This window comes from Osmia bicornis, chromosome 12, assembly GCF_907164935.1.
Source record: "Osmia bicornis bicornis chromosome 12, iOsmBic2.1, whole genome shotgun sequence".
NCBI lineage: Eukaryota > Metazoa > Arthropoda > Insecta > Hymenoptera > Megachilidae > Osmia > Osmia bicornis.
In genome coordinates this window covers 147,322-165,510 of record NC_060227.1, presented here as the reverse complement: position 1 = coordinate 165,510, position 18,189 = coordinate 147,322, and the positions used below count along the sequence as shown (strand labels likewise).

General features: G+C 30.6%; 4 protein-coding genes across 12 annotated transcripts; 2 read left to right on the top strand and 2 right to left on the bottom strand.

Annotated features, from left to right (window-relative positions):
* The first annotated feature begins 828 nt into the window (after positions 1-828).
* On the top strand, positions 829-7,547 carry LOC114877569 (60 kDa SS-A/Ro ribonucleoprotein-like). Of its 2 annotated transcripts, none has more exons than XM_029190295.2 (8): positions 829-1,182; positions 1,631-1,843; positions 1,935-2,301; positions 2,376-2,587; positions 2,670-2,875; positions 2,948-3,068; positions 3,136-3,542; positions 3,619-7,547. In XM_029190295.2, exons 2-8 carry the CDS (start codon positions 1,649-1,651, stop codon positions 3,749-3,751), a joined length of 1,641 nt encoding a protein of 546 aa, XP_029046128.2. In that variant the 5' UTR covers positions 829-1,182; positions 1,631-1,648; the 3' UTR covers positions 3,752-7,547. The 2 variants fall into 2 exon arrangements, with proteins under 2 accessions (XP_029046128.2, XP_029046127.2); XM_029190294.2 differs by having other exon boundaries at positions 1,180-1,271.
* Positions 7,548-7,628: 81 nt separating this feature from the next.
* Positions 7,629-13,715, bottom strand: LOC114877568 (endoplasmic reticulum chaperone BiP). 2 transcript variants are annotated; one of them, XM_046288042.1, is made up of 10 exons: positions 13,391-13,715; positions 12,994-13,141; positions 12,710-12,929; positions 12,400-12,632; positions 12,095-12,320; positions 10,528-10,621; positions 10,030-10,450; positions 9,590-9,955; positions 8,972-9,375; positions 7,629-8,869 (listed from the first exon to the last, which is right to left on the bottom strand). In XM_046288042.1, the coding sequence occupies exons 1-10, from the start codon at positions 13,510-13,512 to the stop codon at positions 8,215-8,217; spliced, it is 2,889 nt and encodes a 962-aa protein (XP_046143998.1). In that variant the 5' UTR covers positions 13,513-13,715; the 3' UTR covers positions 7,629-8,214. The 2 variants fall into 2 exon arrangements, with proteins under 2 accessions (XP_046143998.1, XP_029046126.1); XM_029190293.2 differs by lacking the exons at positions 12,095-12,320; positions 12,400-12,632; positions 12,710-12,929; positions 12,994-13,141; positions 13,391-13,715 and adding an exon at positions 11,191-11,318 and having other exon boundaries at positions 10,528-10,674.
* A 367-nt stretch (positions 13,716-14,082) lies between these two features.
* On the top strand, positions 14,083-16,478 carry LOC114877571 (E3 ubiquitin-protein ligase RNF14-like). Of its 4 annotated transcripts, none has more exons than XM_029190299.2 (4): positions 14,083-14,296; positions 14,373-15,384; positions 15,455-15,622; positions 15,697-16,478. In XM_029190299.2, the coding sequence occupies exons 2-4, from the start codon at positions 14,428-14,430 to the stop codon at positions 15,904-15,906; spliced, it is 1,335 nt and encodes a 444-aa protein (XP_029046132.2). In that variant the 5' UTR covers positions 14,083-14,296; positions 14,373-14,427; the 3' UTR covers positions 15,907-16,478. The 4 variants fall into 4 exon arrangements, with proteins under 4 accessions (XP_029046132.2, XP_046144002.1, XP_046144001.1 ...); XM_046288045.1 differs by having other exon boundaries at positions 14,248-14,296; positions 14,383-15,384; XM_029190301.2 differs by having other exon boundaries at positions 14,296-14,311.
* Positions 16,137-18,165, bottom strand: LOC114877576 (probable low affinity copper uptake protein 2). 4 transcript variants are annotated; one of them, XM_029190321.2, is made up of 5 exons: positions 17,354-17,787; positions 17,209-17,242; positions 16,977-17,145; positions 16,663-16,889; positions 16,137-16,595 (listed from the first exon to the last, which is right to left on the bottom strand). In XM_029190321.2, exons 1-5 carry the CDS (start codon positions 17,354-17,356, stop codon positions 16,492-16,494), a joined length of 537 nt encoding a protein of 178 aa, XP_029046154.1. In that variant the 5' UTR covers positions 17,357-17,787; the 3' UTR covers positions 16,137-16,491. The 4 variants fall into 4 exon arrangements, with proteins under 4 accessions (XP_029046154.1, XP_029046153.2, XP_029046155.1 ...); XM_029190320.2 differs by lacking the exons at positions 17,209-17,242; positions 17,354-17,787 and adding an exon at positions 17,879-18,165; XM_029190322.2 differs by lacking the exons at positions 17,209-17,242; positions 17,354-17,787 and adding an exon at positions 17,795-17,843.
* Positions 18,166-18,189: the final 24 nt, after the last annotated feature.

The window sequence follows — 18,189 nt, the reverse complement described above, 5'->3', positions numbered from 1 at the left end:
ATGATAATACGGGGTCCCAGACACCCCAACTAACAACCGCAAGGACATAGTTTTGATTCTCTTTGATTTTTTCTTCTTTTTAGAAATCAGTTACAAATAGCGCAAGAACAAAAAATAATTAAAATAATTCTATCACAAACTTGGGTTCGCAAACCTGTATTTTAAAAAGACCTCCATAAACCAAGTATTTTTTTCAAAATTCAATCTCAGCGCCATCTATACACAAGCGAATCAAACTACTCGACAACTAACCGATCGATATTCCTAAACAGGGGACGGTGAGCGCCATCTATCGGAAATACGTGGGAAACTAAGTGACGTGTAGTTTCCGCGAGTACCTAATAGATAGTGCTAGCATTCCCCGGTATGATAATCGTACCTGTTTTACCAGTCCCTCTTTTACCGCACCAAAGACTGACGTTTGAAAACCGAAAAGACCAAATTTTTACTCCCTTTGATATTATTTTCTTTTTCTTAGAAATCAGTCAAAAGCAGCACAAGAGTGAACAATTATTATTATCATTGCTTGACAAACTTGTATTCATTCCGGCATTTCAAGGAGTAATAAGCTGGCTCGAGGCGCTCGAGGCTCATCGAGGCTTTCCCTCCACTGGCTTAGACCGCCATTTTCCCTAGAAGGACGCCGAGCCGAGCGTGGCCGAGCATGATCGAAGGTGAACAAAGATCACTGCTAGTAAAGATCTCGTGACACCATCAAAATTAAATACCAACTTATAAAACAATAATTTACTTTTTTATAAAAATATAATGTATATATATATATATATATATATATATAAACCGTTCATACTTCAATTATTACAAGAAATAAAAAAACATTACAATCCACAGATATTTGCAATCATAATCCTATAAAATTTTAGAAATACACAAATTTACATACACCAATAAATGTAAATTCTGTGCAAGGTGACACTGTCCGGTAAAAAATCATTTGAAAATATTTGAAAATCTATTAATTTCTAATAGAAAGAGAAAGAACAAGATTAAGTAAAGACTTCAAAAAGTTAAAAAACTGTACTTTTAATCGAACAGAAAGTTGGACATTGTTCAAACATTTATAATAATTCTAGGGGTCAATGAGCTTTCATGTTTTATACTTGACGCAAGATCTACAGATCTTATAACTTGTTCCGTCTGTACTGGCCAGTAGTCACAGTAGTAAGTACATGGTAGAACATTTCTATACGTCACAAAACGTCTTTCTGTATGGTTGTGTTTCAAATTGTTTCTTTTTCAGTTAACACAAGGTAACAATAATCAAAATATGCATAATGACGTTTCTATTATTCGACAATAAAGTTTGTTATAATCAGGGAACATTTTCCTAGTTGTACGATGCACAAAGTCGAGCGTGTTTATTATAATAGCATATATCGTATTTTCGTATTACCTTATCAGGTCATCCAGTGATACCTGTTATTGCGTTAGTTATGCATTGCATCAAGCTTAGATTCTATAAATTATTTTTATAAAGAGTCAAATAAATACTCAATCTTGTTGTAAAAGGAATATAAATGTTTAAACATTTCATGTGTAGGCATATATATATATATATATATACATATGTACATATATGCATATATAAACCTTTAAATAATACTTTCAGCACTGTGTATTAAAAGAAATGGCAGTAGACTTGGATCCGAATGATCCTCAAATACGTTTATCACAATTTCTTTATGTTGGAAAAGAATATCCCGATTATCAACCAGGAAATTGGTTTGTCCATAATTACTTCTTAGCTAAAAATGTTCCATCTATAGAAGAACTCGCAGAGAATATAGAGAAGCAACTGTTACCAGTGGAAATTATTACAAAGGTACAGTTGTATTTTGCATAGAAAAAACAATTATCTACAAGTAATTATCTACAGATTTTTAATTAATTTTAATAATTAATTTCTATCATAGGCATTTGAAAGTAACCTTGTTCCAAATCCAGAGACATTAGTATTTGCACTTGCTGTTTGCTGTAGACAAATGAAAAGTGAGACTTTACGTCATGCAGCTTACGCAGCCCTGAATAAAATTTGTTCATCCCCGCAACATTTTATCTTGTTTATCAAATTTGCCTCCCAAATAAGTAAACAAAAAGAACTCGATGCAAATAGTAGCTCAAAGCACGGATGGGGTCAAGGCTTAAGAAAGGCTGTAAATCATTGGTATTTGTCAAAAACTCCAATGGAGTTGGCAAAGTGTGTAACAAGGTATAGAGGCAGATACGGTTGGAAGCATAAAGATATCATAAAACTATCACATCCTGTATCCAAGAATCCTGGTATTTATTTTATTAAAATGCACTTATTGGATAAATAACCGTTTTAATGGATTAAATAATGCGTCATTAAATAGGTGGAGAAATTGTTTTTAAATATATAATACGAGGTTTGGAAGAAATTAATAAATCGTTTGATGAGAATTCTGAATTCACGGAAATAATAGAATACATTAAAAATGTTGAAGACTTTAAACACTGCAGCGACCAAGTTCGGGCTGCTGCTCTTTTAGAAACCTATAAACTGACATTGGATCATGTACCTGGACATTTGTTAAAGTCTAAAGAAGTATATATCATAAATAACAAAAATTGTTATTACGATATTGTGTATTTTGTATAGATGCTAAATAATTATTCATCATTTGTAGATTTGGAATGCATTAATACCGTCAATGGATTTGCACATGCTCTTAACTAATCTGCAGAGAATACATAATCTTGAATTATTAAGACCAAACTCGCCAACAGTTTCTAAAGTAACAGAGCAACTTATTAATGACGAAAATATATCCCGAAGTAAGGTTCATCCAGCTCTAGTATTAGTTACAATAAGGGATTATGAAAATTCTGGAAAGTAGGTATCGCTAATCAGCAATTAAAAAAACTTTTCTTTGAAAAATAATTATATAATATATTCTTTTCAAAGACCATTAACGTATGAAAAAAGAAAAATTAGAGAACAGTTTGATAAACCTTTACCAGCTCCACCTAAACCGAATTCTAAAATCATTGATGCTCTCTATAAACTGTTAAATCTTTCATTTGCTGTAAGTATACATATACATATAGTAGCTCTTTTATCCATATATTCTACTTAATCTATCTTCTGTATAGCATATTCAACCAACTGGTTTACGTTACATGGTAACAATTAATATGAACAAAGTGATGTTGGAAACGCATGCTTGGCGTAGCGGAAATGTAAATGGTGCCGAAGCAGGGTGCATGATAGCACTTGCGCTTCTTCGCAGTGAGAAGAATGTCACCATAGCGACGTTTAAAAATGTTGGTATTCATACTGTAAACATTGACAAAACTGCTTCCTTTGGTCAGGCTATGAGAAGATTGCAACAGATGCCTGTTGGAAATGTAAATTTGGGTAAACCGATGTCGTGGGCCGCTTATCAAAATAATAAATACGACGTATTTATTAACGTCGTAGATCAAATATTCGAAAAAACTGATACTTCTGAAGAGGCTCTTCAAGCATACAAAGCTAAAGTTAAACTTCCAAATACAAAGTAAGTATGTCTCGAAATAATTACACCGGGGTTAGGGGTAAATAACATAATAATTTATTTATTTATTAATTTTCAGGTTAATAAATTGTGCTGTATGTTCATCGTCGACGTACCGTAAGAAAAAAGTTGATGGAAATATTTTAACAATTAACGGGTTTGACGCTACTGTACCTGTAATTATACAGGCTTTTGCAAAATCTCTCTTCTAATTACTGCATGCATAGCAGTTCTTTCTTTGGCAAGCAAGTACTAGCTGACCAATTACTACGCTATACGATTATGGCATTGTCAATTAAGGAATACATTCAAACACGTACACTGTTACGATTAGACCCGTCAAAAGTAATTTCCAATAATCTATCAATTCTACTAGTCTGATGCTGATGCTACTAGTAGTCAAAGCATAGAAAATTACTATTTTCTACTGTTAAAAGAAAAGTAGAGAGCTTGTTGTTAACTTGTTGTTCCCAAGTATTCAAACAGAAACAACGCGAACATTTCAATAGGATATTAAAGAAAGAAAGAAAAAAAAAAAATTTGTTTTAAAATAATGCCGAAAAAATTATTTAATTTAAAACAATCTCTCTCGACGATTTCGAATTAATTCTAAAAATTACCAGTTGACATTATATATTTAATTTAATACATACATACATATATGTTTGGTACGATTAGAGAGAAAGAACTGTTCGGCACTTAACGTTAATTCGTTTCTAATTCCTAACATTATAATTATCCAATATCAATATTAATATCTCAACATTACTAAATATTTACTGCATGTTTTTAGCATTTAGAGTGAGCTGTGTAATTTTTGATATAATTTTATTTGCGTTTAAAGGGTGGTCCAATGAACTCTGTAAATATTTCTTTACACAACGGATAACACAATGACAAATGAATCGATAATTGACAAGTAAATGAATGTGATACATCTGTGATCGACCACTTGATTAGATAAAGGAAGATATTTCAAACGACATGGACCACTTTATGTCATTTAGAAACAGGTATAGATTTATTAATGTGTCGTTTTCCATTTTATAAAATCCGTTGCGCAGCTAAAAAAAAAAAAATAATTAGGATAAGACTGCATATTAGATACGAGGCAAGTATCTAAAACAGCCTATGGGGCATTTTTCAATTAATGTTAAAAGATACTTTTACTTTAATCATATCTGCTTATTTCAACTGGTTAACGGTAAAGGTGTCTGTAAAATCTCTATCGAAACATATATATATATATATATATATATACATATAGATGTAACGTAATGTTTAAGATATTACACATTTAGGGCTGGTGCGCTTCTGGAAGTCTGAATTAGAATTTAAAAAGAGAAAAAAAAAAGAAAAAAAGATAGAATGTTGAAAATTTTCCCACTGTGATATGCATTTAGCCCCAAAGAATATAGACTTACATTAGTATAATTTTACTGTTATATTTCATATTTGCCATATCCAAAGTAAATACGACAAATACTAAATACAATACTAATATAATACTGTGATACAAAGTACATTGTTATTGTTCAAACTAGGAGAAAAGATAAGTGAAAAGTAAAACCAGAAGCGCACCATATGCCTGCTTTATTTGTTGATTAGTACATCTATTAGTACACCAATTTTCTTTTTTCCTTTATTGTTAAAAATACGAGATAATTTCCAGAGATACCTCTGATCTTGTGTAAATCGATCCTTGAATTACCATTATGAAGAAAAAAAAAGAAAAAAAAAAGACTTTTAGTTTTCAAAGTGAAAAGCAAGATTTTTTCTTAAAGTATGTCGCTAAAAAGTACAGCGTGGATGAATTCTCAGGTTTGACAAACATTTAAATTAAGTGCCTAAATGTTCACGTGTTCTTTGCAGCCCTCTCGGTAATTCATGGATCGATGTCAATCGTGTATGATTAATTTGAATTACACGTACATAAATTATAGAGAGATGCATAGCGATATTATAGTTTCCCCTATATGGAAGAAACGAAATTGAATCGGATAAAAAGGTATATGCATTAGCGTTAATATTTCTTCGAATTGAAGTTCACCTTGTAATCTTTAATCTTATTGTTAGTTGCGCGACACCATGGAACTTTTTATAACTCATAAGTTATCAAGAAATGATAGTATTTTTTAGACAAGTTTTCCTAATCGAAGTTCATGGATCTACAATGCGCTCGAAAGATTATTTATACATATATGTATAGCGAAGTCTCTCCCGTCGTCCCATTGAAACGTGGAGGAAAAGAAAATGAAATTTTTTTTTTTCTCTTCATAAAATCATTACGCTAATAGATGATTAAATATTTTAAATATTTTTAAAAGTCGCGCATCTAATTACTATTTATTCATTGCGTAAAGGTAACAAACCGTATGCTACATTTGTATTTGTAGCTTATTATATTCGATAATATCACGTAAAACTAGCTTAATGTATTATACGTGCTATTATACCTAACGATCGAAGAGAACATAATCTTACGTTTGGTCACTGTCATTTTTTAACTGCCATTTTTTATGTACTAAACATTGTAATCGTGAACTAACTTTAGCATTGATACGAAAAGTAATCGATGCAATTACATCAAGGTTTAATTAATTCACCGAATAATATCTAGTTCAACAATCTTACGTATTTGTTAAAATTTAATTAGAAACATTCAGTCGCCCTTGAAATCGTAATGAAATTTCTTCTCGATCGTAAAATAGACATGTTTATTGTCTATTGCAAAAGGAACGAAAACATAGTGGGGAAAAAAAAGAAAGGTAAAAAGCTTGAACGATACCTTTTACATTCATGCTTCTCTTTCGAAGATACTGGTTTCAATCCGTGCCGTTCTGTCCGATTGAAACCTGAAAAACAATACGTTGTATTATAATAGAATTCAAAATATATCGTTTACACAAAGTATCGGGTAATCTTGATTGTGGTTGCATTTTGTTCAAACACAAGCGAGAAAGAAATCAGCTTCCTTGATAAAAATGAACTTTTACAAATCGTTTGTCTACAAATAATATATTCTCAGATAAAGTCTCAGAACGGAGGTGAATACGATGACAAAAAATGTTCCTTAGGATTAATGAAATCCAACAAAAAATGAGAAAAGTTGTTGTACTCGCATTTTTAGTACATTACTCATCAACGAATCCAATAGAAAAACGCTCACCGGCTATCGTTTTGTATAAATCTTTTGAAATAATGCCAAAAAAAAGAAAAGAAAAATTAAATTTTAATCCTTATTCTGAATATTGTAAATACGTATGTATGTATGTATGTATGTATGTATGTATTCGAAATGGGTATGCACTAATAATGTTCACAAAAATTCAAGTATTTAAATCATGATTCACATGGAATGCCTACTTTTCGGCCTTACTTTTGTATAAAATAAAAAGAGAAAGAGAAAAAGTTGGAAACTTTCTGCAAAGTAGACATTCATTCGACAACCTTTAAAGATGTTATATGTAGTTGTCGGTTATTTATTATCCATGAATGGTATAATGATATAGTATGTTTTTATGCTTAAAAAAAGTATTACTATTTTTTAATTTTTTTTTTTCTAACATCGTTACTTTTGTAAATTATAAAATCAAAATCTATTCTATGGAAACAGAAAAAAAAGGCAATCATATGAAATTAAATGACAAAAGATTTCTTCGCTATAATGGAAAATGATTGTCATGGAATTCCAATGGTATTTTTGTACCCAAAATGATCTGTATGTACACTTTAGAAATATATATTTAATAATTGAAACGCTACGATATGAACTAACGATAAAATATCAAAAAGCAAGTTATAAATACAAAAGAGTATGTTATCGTTCATCATCATCATTATCATTATCATTATTATTATTATTATTATTATTATTATTATTATTATGTCTGTCGATATTATATTTCGATACAAAAAGTTATAAAGAATGAATCCTGCCTGTAAAGTTTCAACTGTTTCTGTTACAAGATCAAACTGCATCTTCAAATAAAATTTGTTCGAAATTCATTTTACATGTGTCTCTTTTCATCAACTGAACATTTATCACAACTTGCAATTAGCAGAAATATTTTATTCTAATACAAGACGTTCAACGGTATGTATAATTTATTGAAAAAATGTTTATTTCCGTGATGCTGATACATATGACGTTCATTCACACAGAACAGCTATATTGTACACAGTACGATATAGTTTTTCTACAGATATAATAATAGGCGCAAGTCAAGCACACTTGCACAAACAATCATTCTGATTCGCACCCACGCCTGAAAATCTGTAACGCGAATTATACAACTGCTTATTCGATTACTTGTAATGGAACATAGAAAACAATTAATTAAAATAAATTAACGCGCAGAATCTTCTCTGGAAATTGGAAAAGCTACTTCCAGTAGTAAAATTCTTTCCATTTCATAAAATTCATTTCAAGATCAAGATGACTGTTACCTTATGCGACAAATACACACTACGGAACAATACACAGGGCGACCTTTACAGCCGTGTTGTATTGTTTAGTTCTGATGTATGTAACTTAATGAATAAACGAACGTTCGTCGATCAGTCTTGTATAGTCGACGTATCAACGACGTATTAATCTCTGCAGCAATTGCATGAGCCTGTTGTTAATTCAGTCTATATTAGGACGAATACAAGTACTGCTTTTTTCTTATAGTTAAAGTTCGTCCTTTAAATCGTCATCGTCCCCACTAGGAGGTGGAACTCCACCACCAGCACCTTGATATAATTTGGCAATAATGGGCTGAACAATATCGGTAAGCTCTTTCTTTTGCTTTTTATATTCTTCTGGGTCCGTATCCGGATTATCTTCGAGCCATTTTATCTTTTCTTCGATAGCTTCTTCCATCTTTGTTTTATCTGCATCGGTGACTTTTGATCCAAGTTTCTCTTTATCAGCTAATTGATTCTTCAGAGAATAAGCATACGATTCGAGTTCGTTACGTGCTTCTACTCGTTCTTTCAATTTCTTGTCGTCGTCCGCGAATTTCTCAGCATCCTTGATCATCCTTTCGATATCGTCAGGAGTAAGCCGATTTTGATCATTGGTAATAACAATTTTCTCGCGGTTTCCAGTTCCTTTGTCTTCAGCGGACACTTGTAGAATACCGTTGGCATCAATTTCAAAGGTGACCTCAATCTGCGGGATTCCTCGGGGTGCCGGTGGAATGCCGGTAAGATCAAATTTACCAAGAAGATGGTTATCTTTTGTCATCGGACGTTCACCTTCGTATACTTGGATCGTAACGGTATGTTGGTTATCTGACGCGGTAGAGAAGATTTGCGACTTCTTCGTCGGAATGACAGTATTTCTGTAAAAACAAAATCAAAAACAAAATGAATGATTTTCATAAACGCAAAAGGTGAATTGTATACATATAAGTAGATATCTATACATAATATTTTTTCCTTACCTAGGAATAAGTTTAGTCATTACACCTCCAACAGTTTCGATACCCATGGTAAGTGGGTTGACATCAAGAAGTACAATGGCATCCGTGTCTTGCTCACCAGAAAGAACACCTGCTTGTACTGCAGCACCATATGCGACAGCTTCATCGGGATTAATACCTCGGGATGGTTCTTTACCACCGAAAAATTCTTTAACAAGTTGTTGAACTTTTGGAATCCTAGTCGATCCTCCAACAAGTACTATCTCGTCTACATCTTTTTTGTTCATATCGGAATCCTCTAAAACTTTCTGTACTGGTTTCAAGGTACTACGGAAAAGATCCATATTCAATTCTTCGAATTTCGCACGCGTCAAGGTCTCCGAAAAATCTTCGCCTTCGAAGAAGGATTCGATTTCAATCCTCACCTACGAAAAAATACAAACGTGAAATAATCAGTTTAAAAGAAATGAAATGAAATGAAATGAAATGAAATGAAATGAAATGAAATGAAATGAAATGAAATGAAATGAAATGAAATGAAATGAAATGAAATGAAATGAAATGAAATAAAATAAAATAAAATAAAATAAAATAAAATAAAATTCTTATGAAAAAGAAAAATATATTCATAAAACGTACTTGATGGCTAACACTGAGTGCCCTCTTGGCTTTTTCAACTTCACGTCGCAATTTCTGTAAAGCTCTGCTATCTTTGCGAATATCCTTGCCTTTTTTCTTCTTATAAAGCTTAATGAAGTGGTCCATCACACGCTGATCAAAGTCTTCGCCACCCAAGTGTGTGTCACCATTTGTTGCCACAACTTCAAACACCCCATTATCGATGGTAAGCAAACTGACGTCAAAAGTACCACCACCCAGATCAAAGACCAATACATTCTTTTCTCCGTCTTTCTTATCCAAACCATAAGCAATTGCTGCAGCTGTTGGCTCATTAATAATTCTCATAACAACAAGTCCAGAAATAGTACCTGCATCTTTGGTAGCCTAAGTCCAAAAATATAATTTATTAATTTTTTCAAAATTAAATCTGACTTGTTAAATAAAAAATATACAATTACTTGTCTCTGTGCATCATTAAAGTAGGCTGGCACAGTAACAACAGCATGAGTAACTTTTTTGCCCAAATATGCCTCTGCGGTTTCCTTCATTTTACCAAGAACCATAGCCGAGATTTCTTCGGGTGCAAATATTTTTTCCTCCCCATTGACCGCTACCCTTATGTGCGGTTTGTTGTTCTTTTCTATAACTTTGAATGGAAAGAACTTGATATCGTGTTGTACTGTAGGATCTGACCATTCTCTACCAATCAATCTTTTGGCATCAAAAACTGTATTTTCTGGATTTGTTGTTAACTGATTTTTGGCAGCATCTCCGATCAAACGTTCACCGTCAGAAGTAAAAGCCACGTACGAAGGAGTAATTCTATTTCCTTGATCATTGGCTATTATTTCTGCCCTTCCATTTTTGTACACTCCAACGCTAAAATGATAAATCACAGTTAAAATATTTTCTCGTTACACGTGTGTTTTTCTCGAAGATCAGTTTAGCCTATTTACCAAGAATATGTAGTTCCCAAATCAATTCCAATCACAGTTCCAATATCCTCCTTTGCCTTCTCTTCTTTCGCAGAAGCATAGGCTACTAACAAGCCTATTAAAAGTAGAGCTTTAGCTCCCTTCATTTTTCTTGATACAAAAACAGCTCTAAAACAAAACATACATATGGTAAATAAATCTTTCTATTTTCAAAGTTTCATAAACATTTATAAATTAGTACCGACACGTACACAAAAACTTTATTAACAGGAACAAAAAATAGTAGCATAATACATATTAAAATGTATTTAATTAGTAAGGAGCAATGAACTAAAAATAAATTACTGTTTACTCATACAACGTTTCATTCCGGCGAATATATTATATTATACATATACTCTGACACGTATAGTAGCGCGTGAACAATTTAAAAATTTTCATATAAATTATTACAGAAAGTGCAAATAGCGTAAGAATCGTATAAAACATATTTTAGAAGCATCTAACTATATAAATAGGTAAGTAAATTTAAACTAGATGAAAAAAAAAATTAATTGATCTATTCGTAGCAAGACGTGGCAAATAATTAAAATATTCTTAACGTTCAATCAACTATTTACTACCAAGTCCAATACTTTTCGAAATTTAATAATACTATTATATTTTATTATATGCAATACTCACCACCAGATCGAAAATCTTTATATACAATCTCTTTTTATTATAAGTAGAAATTATTTTTAATTTGTCACAAGCTCGACGAACAACAAGAACAACTCGGAATGACTGACTACGGAACGATCTCAGGACCGAGATATTAACGGGGCGATTTCGTCGTGGCCTATGTTGATTGGTCTTAGAAAGTCCGTACCAATGGAAAAGCGAACACCAGTTGGTTGAGCCGCATACAGTTGGCTGCTATCGATAGGCCCACGTCACAATGATACCGTATTCTGGAAATTTCGAATACTCTTACAATTGGAGGAATCATTGTCAAAAGATTACGTTAATGTGTGACCAATATTTTCAGTCAATATTTTATCGTGTGTCAAAAGATATTTCTGATACTTTTTATTATTAATTCACATATACCTGACCTAATAATAAAACCCCCTATCTAACATACCCTAGTATACATTTATTTTTATTATAAAACGATTAAATAGTTGTTACATCAATAACTCTATGAGTTAGCTAGTCATCATCTGTATATTAAAAGCACCAACATTTGCTAAAATCGCGAACTTCTTATTTTTTAATGTAATTTTTGGAATCTAACGGGACTAGATCGGTACATATACATATATGTATATATAAGTACTTTAATTAACAAGGTAAATTCTTTTATTTCATGATTTATTTATTTACATATATGTATAAATAAATACTTACTATTCGATACCAGAACTGTGCATACATGTAATTTTTGTTAAAAACTAAACAAAATGAATTTACTGATATGTTTATTTATATTAAGTAATATCAGTGTAAATAACTATGTACACCCTGGGTAGCAACATTTTTAATTAATACTTGCTTTTTGGTTGCAACATATCTAAAATTAAAGGTGTAAAATATGTTATGATGCAATCAGCTCCAGCTCTTCTCATTGATAGAAGAACTTCGTTTAAAACATTTTCCAAGTTAATTGCACCATTTTGAGCACCATGATACAACATGGCATATTCTCCTGATACTTGATATACAAACATTGGATATTCTGGATGCGCATCCTTCGTATGTCTAACAATATCCAAGTAAGCTAGACCTGGTTTTACCATAAGCATATCAGCTCCTTCGGACACATCTCTAGCCTTAAAAAAATGTGTACATATGTCTTTTATATTTATTCAAAAATGCAACAGTTTAGAAATAAATGAAAATATTGCTAACAGCTGCTCTTGCGGCTAATCCATTACTTCCTGGAGGTAATTGATAACATTTTCTATCTCCAAACTTTGGAGCAGAATCAGAAGCATCTCTAAAAGGTCCATAAAATCCTGATGCAAATTTCACTGAATATGATAAAACTGCAACTTTATTAATTAATCCAGCTGCTGCTAATATGTTTTTAATTGCACCGATCCTTCCATCCATCATATCGGATGGTGCCACAATCTGTACTCCTTTAGGATGCAATTTTATTATTGATAAGTATTGAACATCATTTCATATGTACACCTAAAGGAAAAAGTATGCTTACCAGCTTTTGCATATGCAAGAGCAATTTCAGAAATACGTGCAATGCTAGCTTTGTTATTTATGCTTCCATCTTCATTTAAAATTCCACAATGTCCATGAATAGTATAAGGACACAAACAAACATCGCATGCTATTAATAAATTTGGGAACCAGTGTCTTATTAAAGGTACAGCTTGAATAATAGGATTCTGTGAACTGTCTGCATTACTTCCAATGTGATCCTATCAAAAATAGAAAACAACTTTTCAATCATTCGTTACTAAATACTTGTTACATGTACTTTACCTTCTTCAAGTGTTTCGATACTCCGAACAATAATATTGATTGTAGACCCTTTGAAACCAATGGCAACAATGCTTTTCGTAATTCATTGATACCATATCGATAAACACCTGGCATACTAGCAATTGCCTCCTTAGCATTTTGTTCGTCTCTAAAAAAAATTAAACAGTAATGAGTGAATGTAACATTCTGCATCGTTATGTAACGTGTAAAAAAAATTCTTAAATAAAATCGAATTATTTTTACTTTAATACTATTTATTACTATTTGGAAATAAAAATGCAAACATATTTCATTATATATACATATATATATATGTGTACATCTATAAATGTATATACGTATGTAAGTGTATGTACATAAGTTAGTGTCATAAGCGTTAATTATGAATTTTACTTACAAGACAAAAATTGGATACATAAGATTGTTAACTGTAATTTCTACATTTGGTGATTGCCATTGTCGTAAAACAGGATGAAAAATGCCACTATGAAGTGTATGTTTCGCTTTTACTTCTACCATTTTATAACATGTACGTTTTGAAACTTAGCCTCTACTTGCCTGTAGAACTTAGCCTCAATTTTTTTTTTTTATCTTTACAAGTATTTAGACTATCCTATTTTTCAATTCTTTATCGTTATATCTTTCAGAAATGTGTATAATGTATTTATAATTATGTATTTTAAACACACACAAGATAATTTTAATAAATATTATAATTTACTCTCTCTCTCTCTATATATATATATAATTGATGATATATATATATATTATATACATACACTTCTTTCTGTATTTGAAAAGAGAAGGATAAAAAACATTAATATTGTATTAATATACTTTTGTTACTTACAATTTAATTATTAATATTATTTGATAAATGATTGAACTCACGGTTCCTTTATTATTGGCGTAAATGCAACTAATTTCTCAAAATCTTAATTGTACGTATGTAGGTACATATGTAAGTATTTTGAATTGCAAAATTAAATCAAACGTCAGCATGATAAGGTAAAAAAATCCATCAATTGTTATTTTCTATACTAAATAATGATAAATAGCTTTAAAAAGGAATTCTCTTATGATACTTACCTGTTTGATTTTATATAAATTTGTTTCGCATAATATTCCTACTTATAGAATTTGTATATAAATAAGTCGTATAAGTATTAGGTATCATTTTCTAATTACGCGCCATTGTGTATAATGGTATAAACACACTATACAGTACAGATAAGTGATCGTTCCTAGAAAAGTGCGCGTATTTAACGCCTTGAAATCGGCTATTTATTAAATGCAGCTACTGGTTGGTATTAAATAAGTAAATATTATATATTTTAAAAGTATATTATTAGTGTTAATATTATATAAAGAAAAAGTAGCGTGTCGTAGATACAATACATACATAACAAGAAGAGAAATTATTCTAAAAAAACAATGAATAATCGAGACCGACAGGAAAACGAAATCTTAGCACTTTCATGTATTTATAATCAGAATGAATTTTCTTGCATTAAGGATGATGATATGATACAAATCTATTTCAATGTTTATCCTGCTACCAATAATAAGGTATTAATGCTCAAAAATCTTCGTAAAATGTATTTAAAATGTTTAATCAAATATCTACCACCTGTTCGAATATATGTGCAACTTCCAATGGATTATCCTACAAACAATTCACCAAATTTTTATATAACTTCCTCATGGCTTACTCCTTGGCAAATATCTTTTATTTGTCAACAGTTAGATGAAATATGGTCAAGTCACCAGGAACAAGAAGTATTATTTTTATGGTTTGAATTTTTAAGGCACGATCTTCTTAATTTTCTTCAAATCAATGAGACGTTAGATATTTCACTTCTATTTCTGAGATATTATAATCTAACAGATTACTTTAAATTAAATGTTACGTTTTCATATGATGTTAGAGCTATATGCAACGTGCTAGTTTTGAATCCAATAAAACTTTTTATGGATTACAACGAATATCAAATGCAATTTAACTTTGAACGCAGTTACTACTCGTGTGTAGTATGCTTTGAAGTATATTCTGGAAAGAAATGTATACAACTTCAAAGTTGTGGTCATACATTCTGTAGAAATTGCATGCAAAAATACCTCGGTGCAAAGATTAATGAGAATATGGTAAAAGATATAATGTGCCCTGATTCAAATTGCAAGTTTAATATTACGCATAATGAAATCAAAAAGCTTTGTCCAAATCTATTTTCAAAATACGAAAATTTATTATTACAAATAACATTAAATTCTATGAAAGACATAGTTTATTGTCCACGAATTTCATGCCAATGTCCAGTTGTAAATGATAATGATAACATCTGGATTACTTGTAGCAAATGTGATCATGCCTTTTGTAGAGACTGTCGTAAGGTATATTTTAACTTTATGTTTCATGTTTTAACAAGTTCCCATTGACTTTTTTTAATGAAATATATGTCAGGCATACCATGGAAATATACCATGCACTACTATATCATCAAGTGAATTGGTAAACCTTATGGAAAATTATGAGAAAGGTAACATACGTCAAAAACAATTATTACTAAAAAAGTATGGTCAAAGACAAATACAAGAAGTTGAAAAACATTTATCCAAAAAGTATATAAAGGTATTTTAATTAATAAACTTGGCAATAAAATGGTTTGTATTAATAATTCCACAATGTAATAATAAAACTTTTAGGAAAATACAAAATCATGTCCAAACTGTCAGACTCCAATTTCAAAAATAGATGGATGTAATAAAATAACATGTACTTACTGCAAAGCTCATTTTTGCTGGCTTTGTGGACAACATCTTACTGGAAAACAACCATATTTCCATTTTACGACTGACTTCACTTCACCATGTTTCCATAAGTTGTTTGATTATAATTTTCACGAAGATATGTAATATACACAATAGCGAGATTATATTGGGTTGTAACATAAATTCATTCGGTTGAACTTCTTAATACATATACTTGCGGCGATCGAAAGAATTTATGTTACAACCCAATAATTATGAAAGCTCCTTTGTATTACACTTTTAAGAATTACAGTGATCTTCAAAATAGTTTCTTGCCGAGTGATACACCAATGAGACACATTTCCTATTCTTTTCGTTCATTCGTGTGAAAATGATAAGCTTTAAGATGATTTTTATTCCTGGAGATCTGGAGAATACAAGAAGACTGTGACATTACATTCTTTATACATAGCTAAAAATTCGTTAACAGATACTATGAACTGGTACATTTTGTTTTTGTGATTCTAATTTGTAAAACTGTATTATGTTTTTAAATAATATATATATATATATATATATATATATATATATATATATATATATATATTATCTTTGATAGAGTATAGTTGCCTTGTTTTTTGTGAGAGGTATTAATTTAGTTATATACAATATACATATATATTGTATAAAATAGTTTATAGATATGTATATAAACCAATAAAATGTTATTTTAATAATTTTTTGTTTAATTTAAACATCAACTGGCATGTGGACCTCAATAGTAGCCTCTGTTATTAATTGTTCTGTAACAACAGAAACTGTTGATCCTTGTCCCTCATAGTTTATTGCATTATCTATAAATTATTACAGGTACTATCAAGTTTCTATAAAGCAAATTATAGAGTTTATTTAAATTCATACCTGCACATTCTTTATCACAGTCTAATATATTTTGCCTTTTATAAAATTCTTTCAAATTGAGTTCTATAAGCTTAGGGCCAAATATCCAATATCCAAGACATCCTCCCAACACAAGAGCAATATTAATATACACGTTGTATGTCATAACTGCCAACATTAAAAGATAGCCAAGAAATGTATGTACAGACCAATGTAACACTTGAAAACTCCATGTAGACCAATATATGCTGACAGAGGATTATTAACAATAATATTAATCCATTATTATACACTCATTTGTTCTTTACATAAAAGTAATTTGTAAGGCATTGTACCAGTGCAAAGAAAGTTGTGTCCCAATAGACTTTGAAGACATTTTAGACAGTAAGGAAGAATTCTCTGATGTTCTGGGTGTTTGTTTTCGTATAAGCATCGTAGCATTTTGCAGTAGTTTAATTTGTAAGATTTTCATACCTTCATATAATATTGCAAGTGCAATTAAACCTAAACAAGTGCAAAAGAAACTTGAAGTTGTGACAACATTGTATCCTGGTAAAAGAAAATCACCTAAATTGCTTCCAAACCAAAACCACATATGCATCTATAAATAAATAAATAAATAAATAAATAAATAAATACATAAATTTGCTATTTAATCTGGTATTTAAAAAGAAGAAAAAAAAATTATACAATTGCACAAAATTGTACGTACCATAATCAATTTTAATCTTTTTTAATTAACTGAAATTTAAGCTAATTACTCAAACTGATAAGGATTATGGATATGATTGTCTCACATTCTGAACTCTACCTAGCTTTACCCAATTGTTTATTAATGACTCAACTGCACATTATTTAGAGTTTATTGATAGCATACCAAAAAACAATGTAATATTTATAAAAGTTTACACTTTTATCAGATTACTACTGTATGCTCCATTTTGCTTTGAGAGTTTATTATGCATAGTAATAAGGTCAAGTAAAATTAGACATTTCTTCAGAAGTAATAGGCGTAAATAGAATATACAATAGGTTTCCACTAAACTTTAATATTAAACCATATGTATAAATTGCCAATAATCACAAATCAAGCATTAAATGTCCATTTGCACATACACGCATAAGAAAAATTATTTCTATACAATATAAATACATATAGTGTTTTTCAAGTTGCATTGCAGCATTAGAATACAAAGGCACGTTATATCATATCGTGTAAGGTATAGTATATACACACATATATATATATAATTTAAATTCTGTTCATTGCTATCCAGTACTGAATGAGCTTTTACAAACATCAGGTTTGAAGAAAGAGAACGTTCGACGTTCAATTATATTTTTAATAAGAAAATTTATAACTGAAATAGTTATCGAAAATTCATTGACCGTTCATTGGTCAATGATAAAAATGACAGAAATCTCAAAGTGAAGGCTATCAAAATTTTGTTTGATGGGTTTTGATCGTAACCATTATTAGGTTTAGCTACATTGAATAAGTTTTCAAATTTGTCATTTCGCATAGAAGAAAAATATTGGATTATAGGA

Excerpts from the sequence above, each read along its gene's own strand:
- LOC114877576 (XM_029190319.2), bottom strand. Across the intron at positions 16,890-16,976 it reads ACACAACTTTCTTTGCACTG|CATATATTGGTCTACATGGA; the intron begins GTACAATGCCTT and ends ATCCTCTGTCAG. Across the intron at positions 16,596-16,662 it reads CTGTGATAAAGAATGTGCAG|ATAATGCAATAAACTATGAG; the intron begins GTATGAATTTAA and ends AATAATTTATAG.
- LOC114877568 (XM_046288042.1), bottom strand. The coding sequence starts at position 13,512 with ATGGTAGAAGTAAAAGCGAAACATACACTTCATAGTGGCATTTTTCAT. Across the intron at positions 10,451-10,527 it reads TTGGGAACTACATATTCTTG|CGTTGGAGTGTACAAAAATG; the intron begins GTAAATAGGCTA and ends TTATCATTTTAG. Across the intron at positions 9,376-9,589 it reads CACTCAGTGTTAGCCATCAA|GTGAGGATTGAAATCGAATC; the intron begins GTACGTTTTATG and ends ATTTTTTCGTAG.
- LOC114877569 (XM_029190295.2), top strand. The coding sequence starts at position 1,649 with ATGGCAGTAGACTTGGATCCGAATGATCCTCAAATACGTTTATCACAA. Across the intron at positions 2,876-2,947 it reads GATTATGAAAATTCTGGAAA|ACCATTAACGTATGAAAAAA; the intron begins GTAGGTATCGCT and ends TTCTTTTCAAAG. Across the intron at positions 3,069-3,135 it reads TGTTAAATCTTTCATTTGCT|CATATTCAACCAACTGGTTT; the intron begins GTAAGTATACAT and ends TCTTCTGTATAG.
- LOC114877571 (XM_046288045.1), top strand. Across the intron at positions 15,385-15,454 it reads TTTGTAGAGACTGTCGTAAG|GCATACCATGGAAATATACC; the intron begins GTATATTTTAAC and ends AATATATGTCAG. Across the intron at positions 15,623-15,696 it reads TATCCAAAAAGTATATAAAG|GAAAATACAAAATCATGTCC; the intron begins GTATTTTAATTA and ends TAAAACTTTTAG.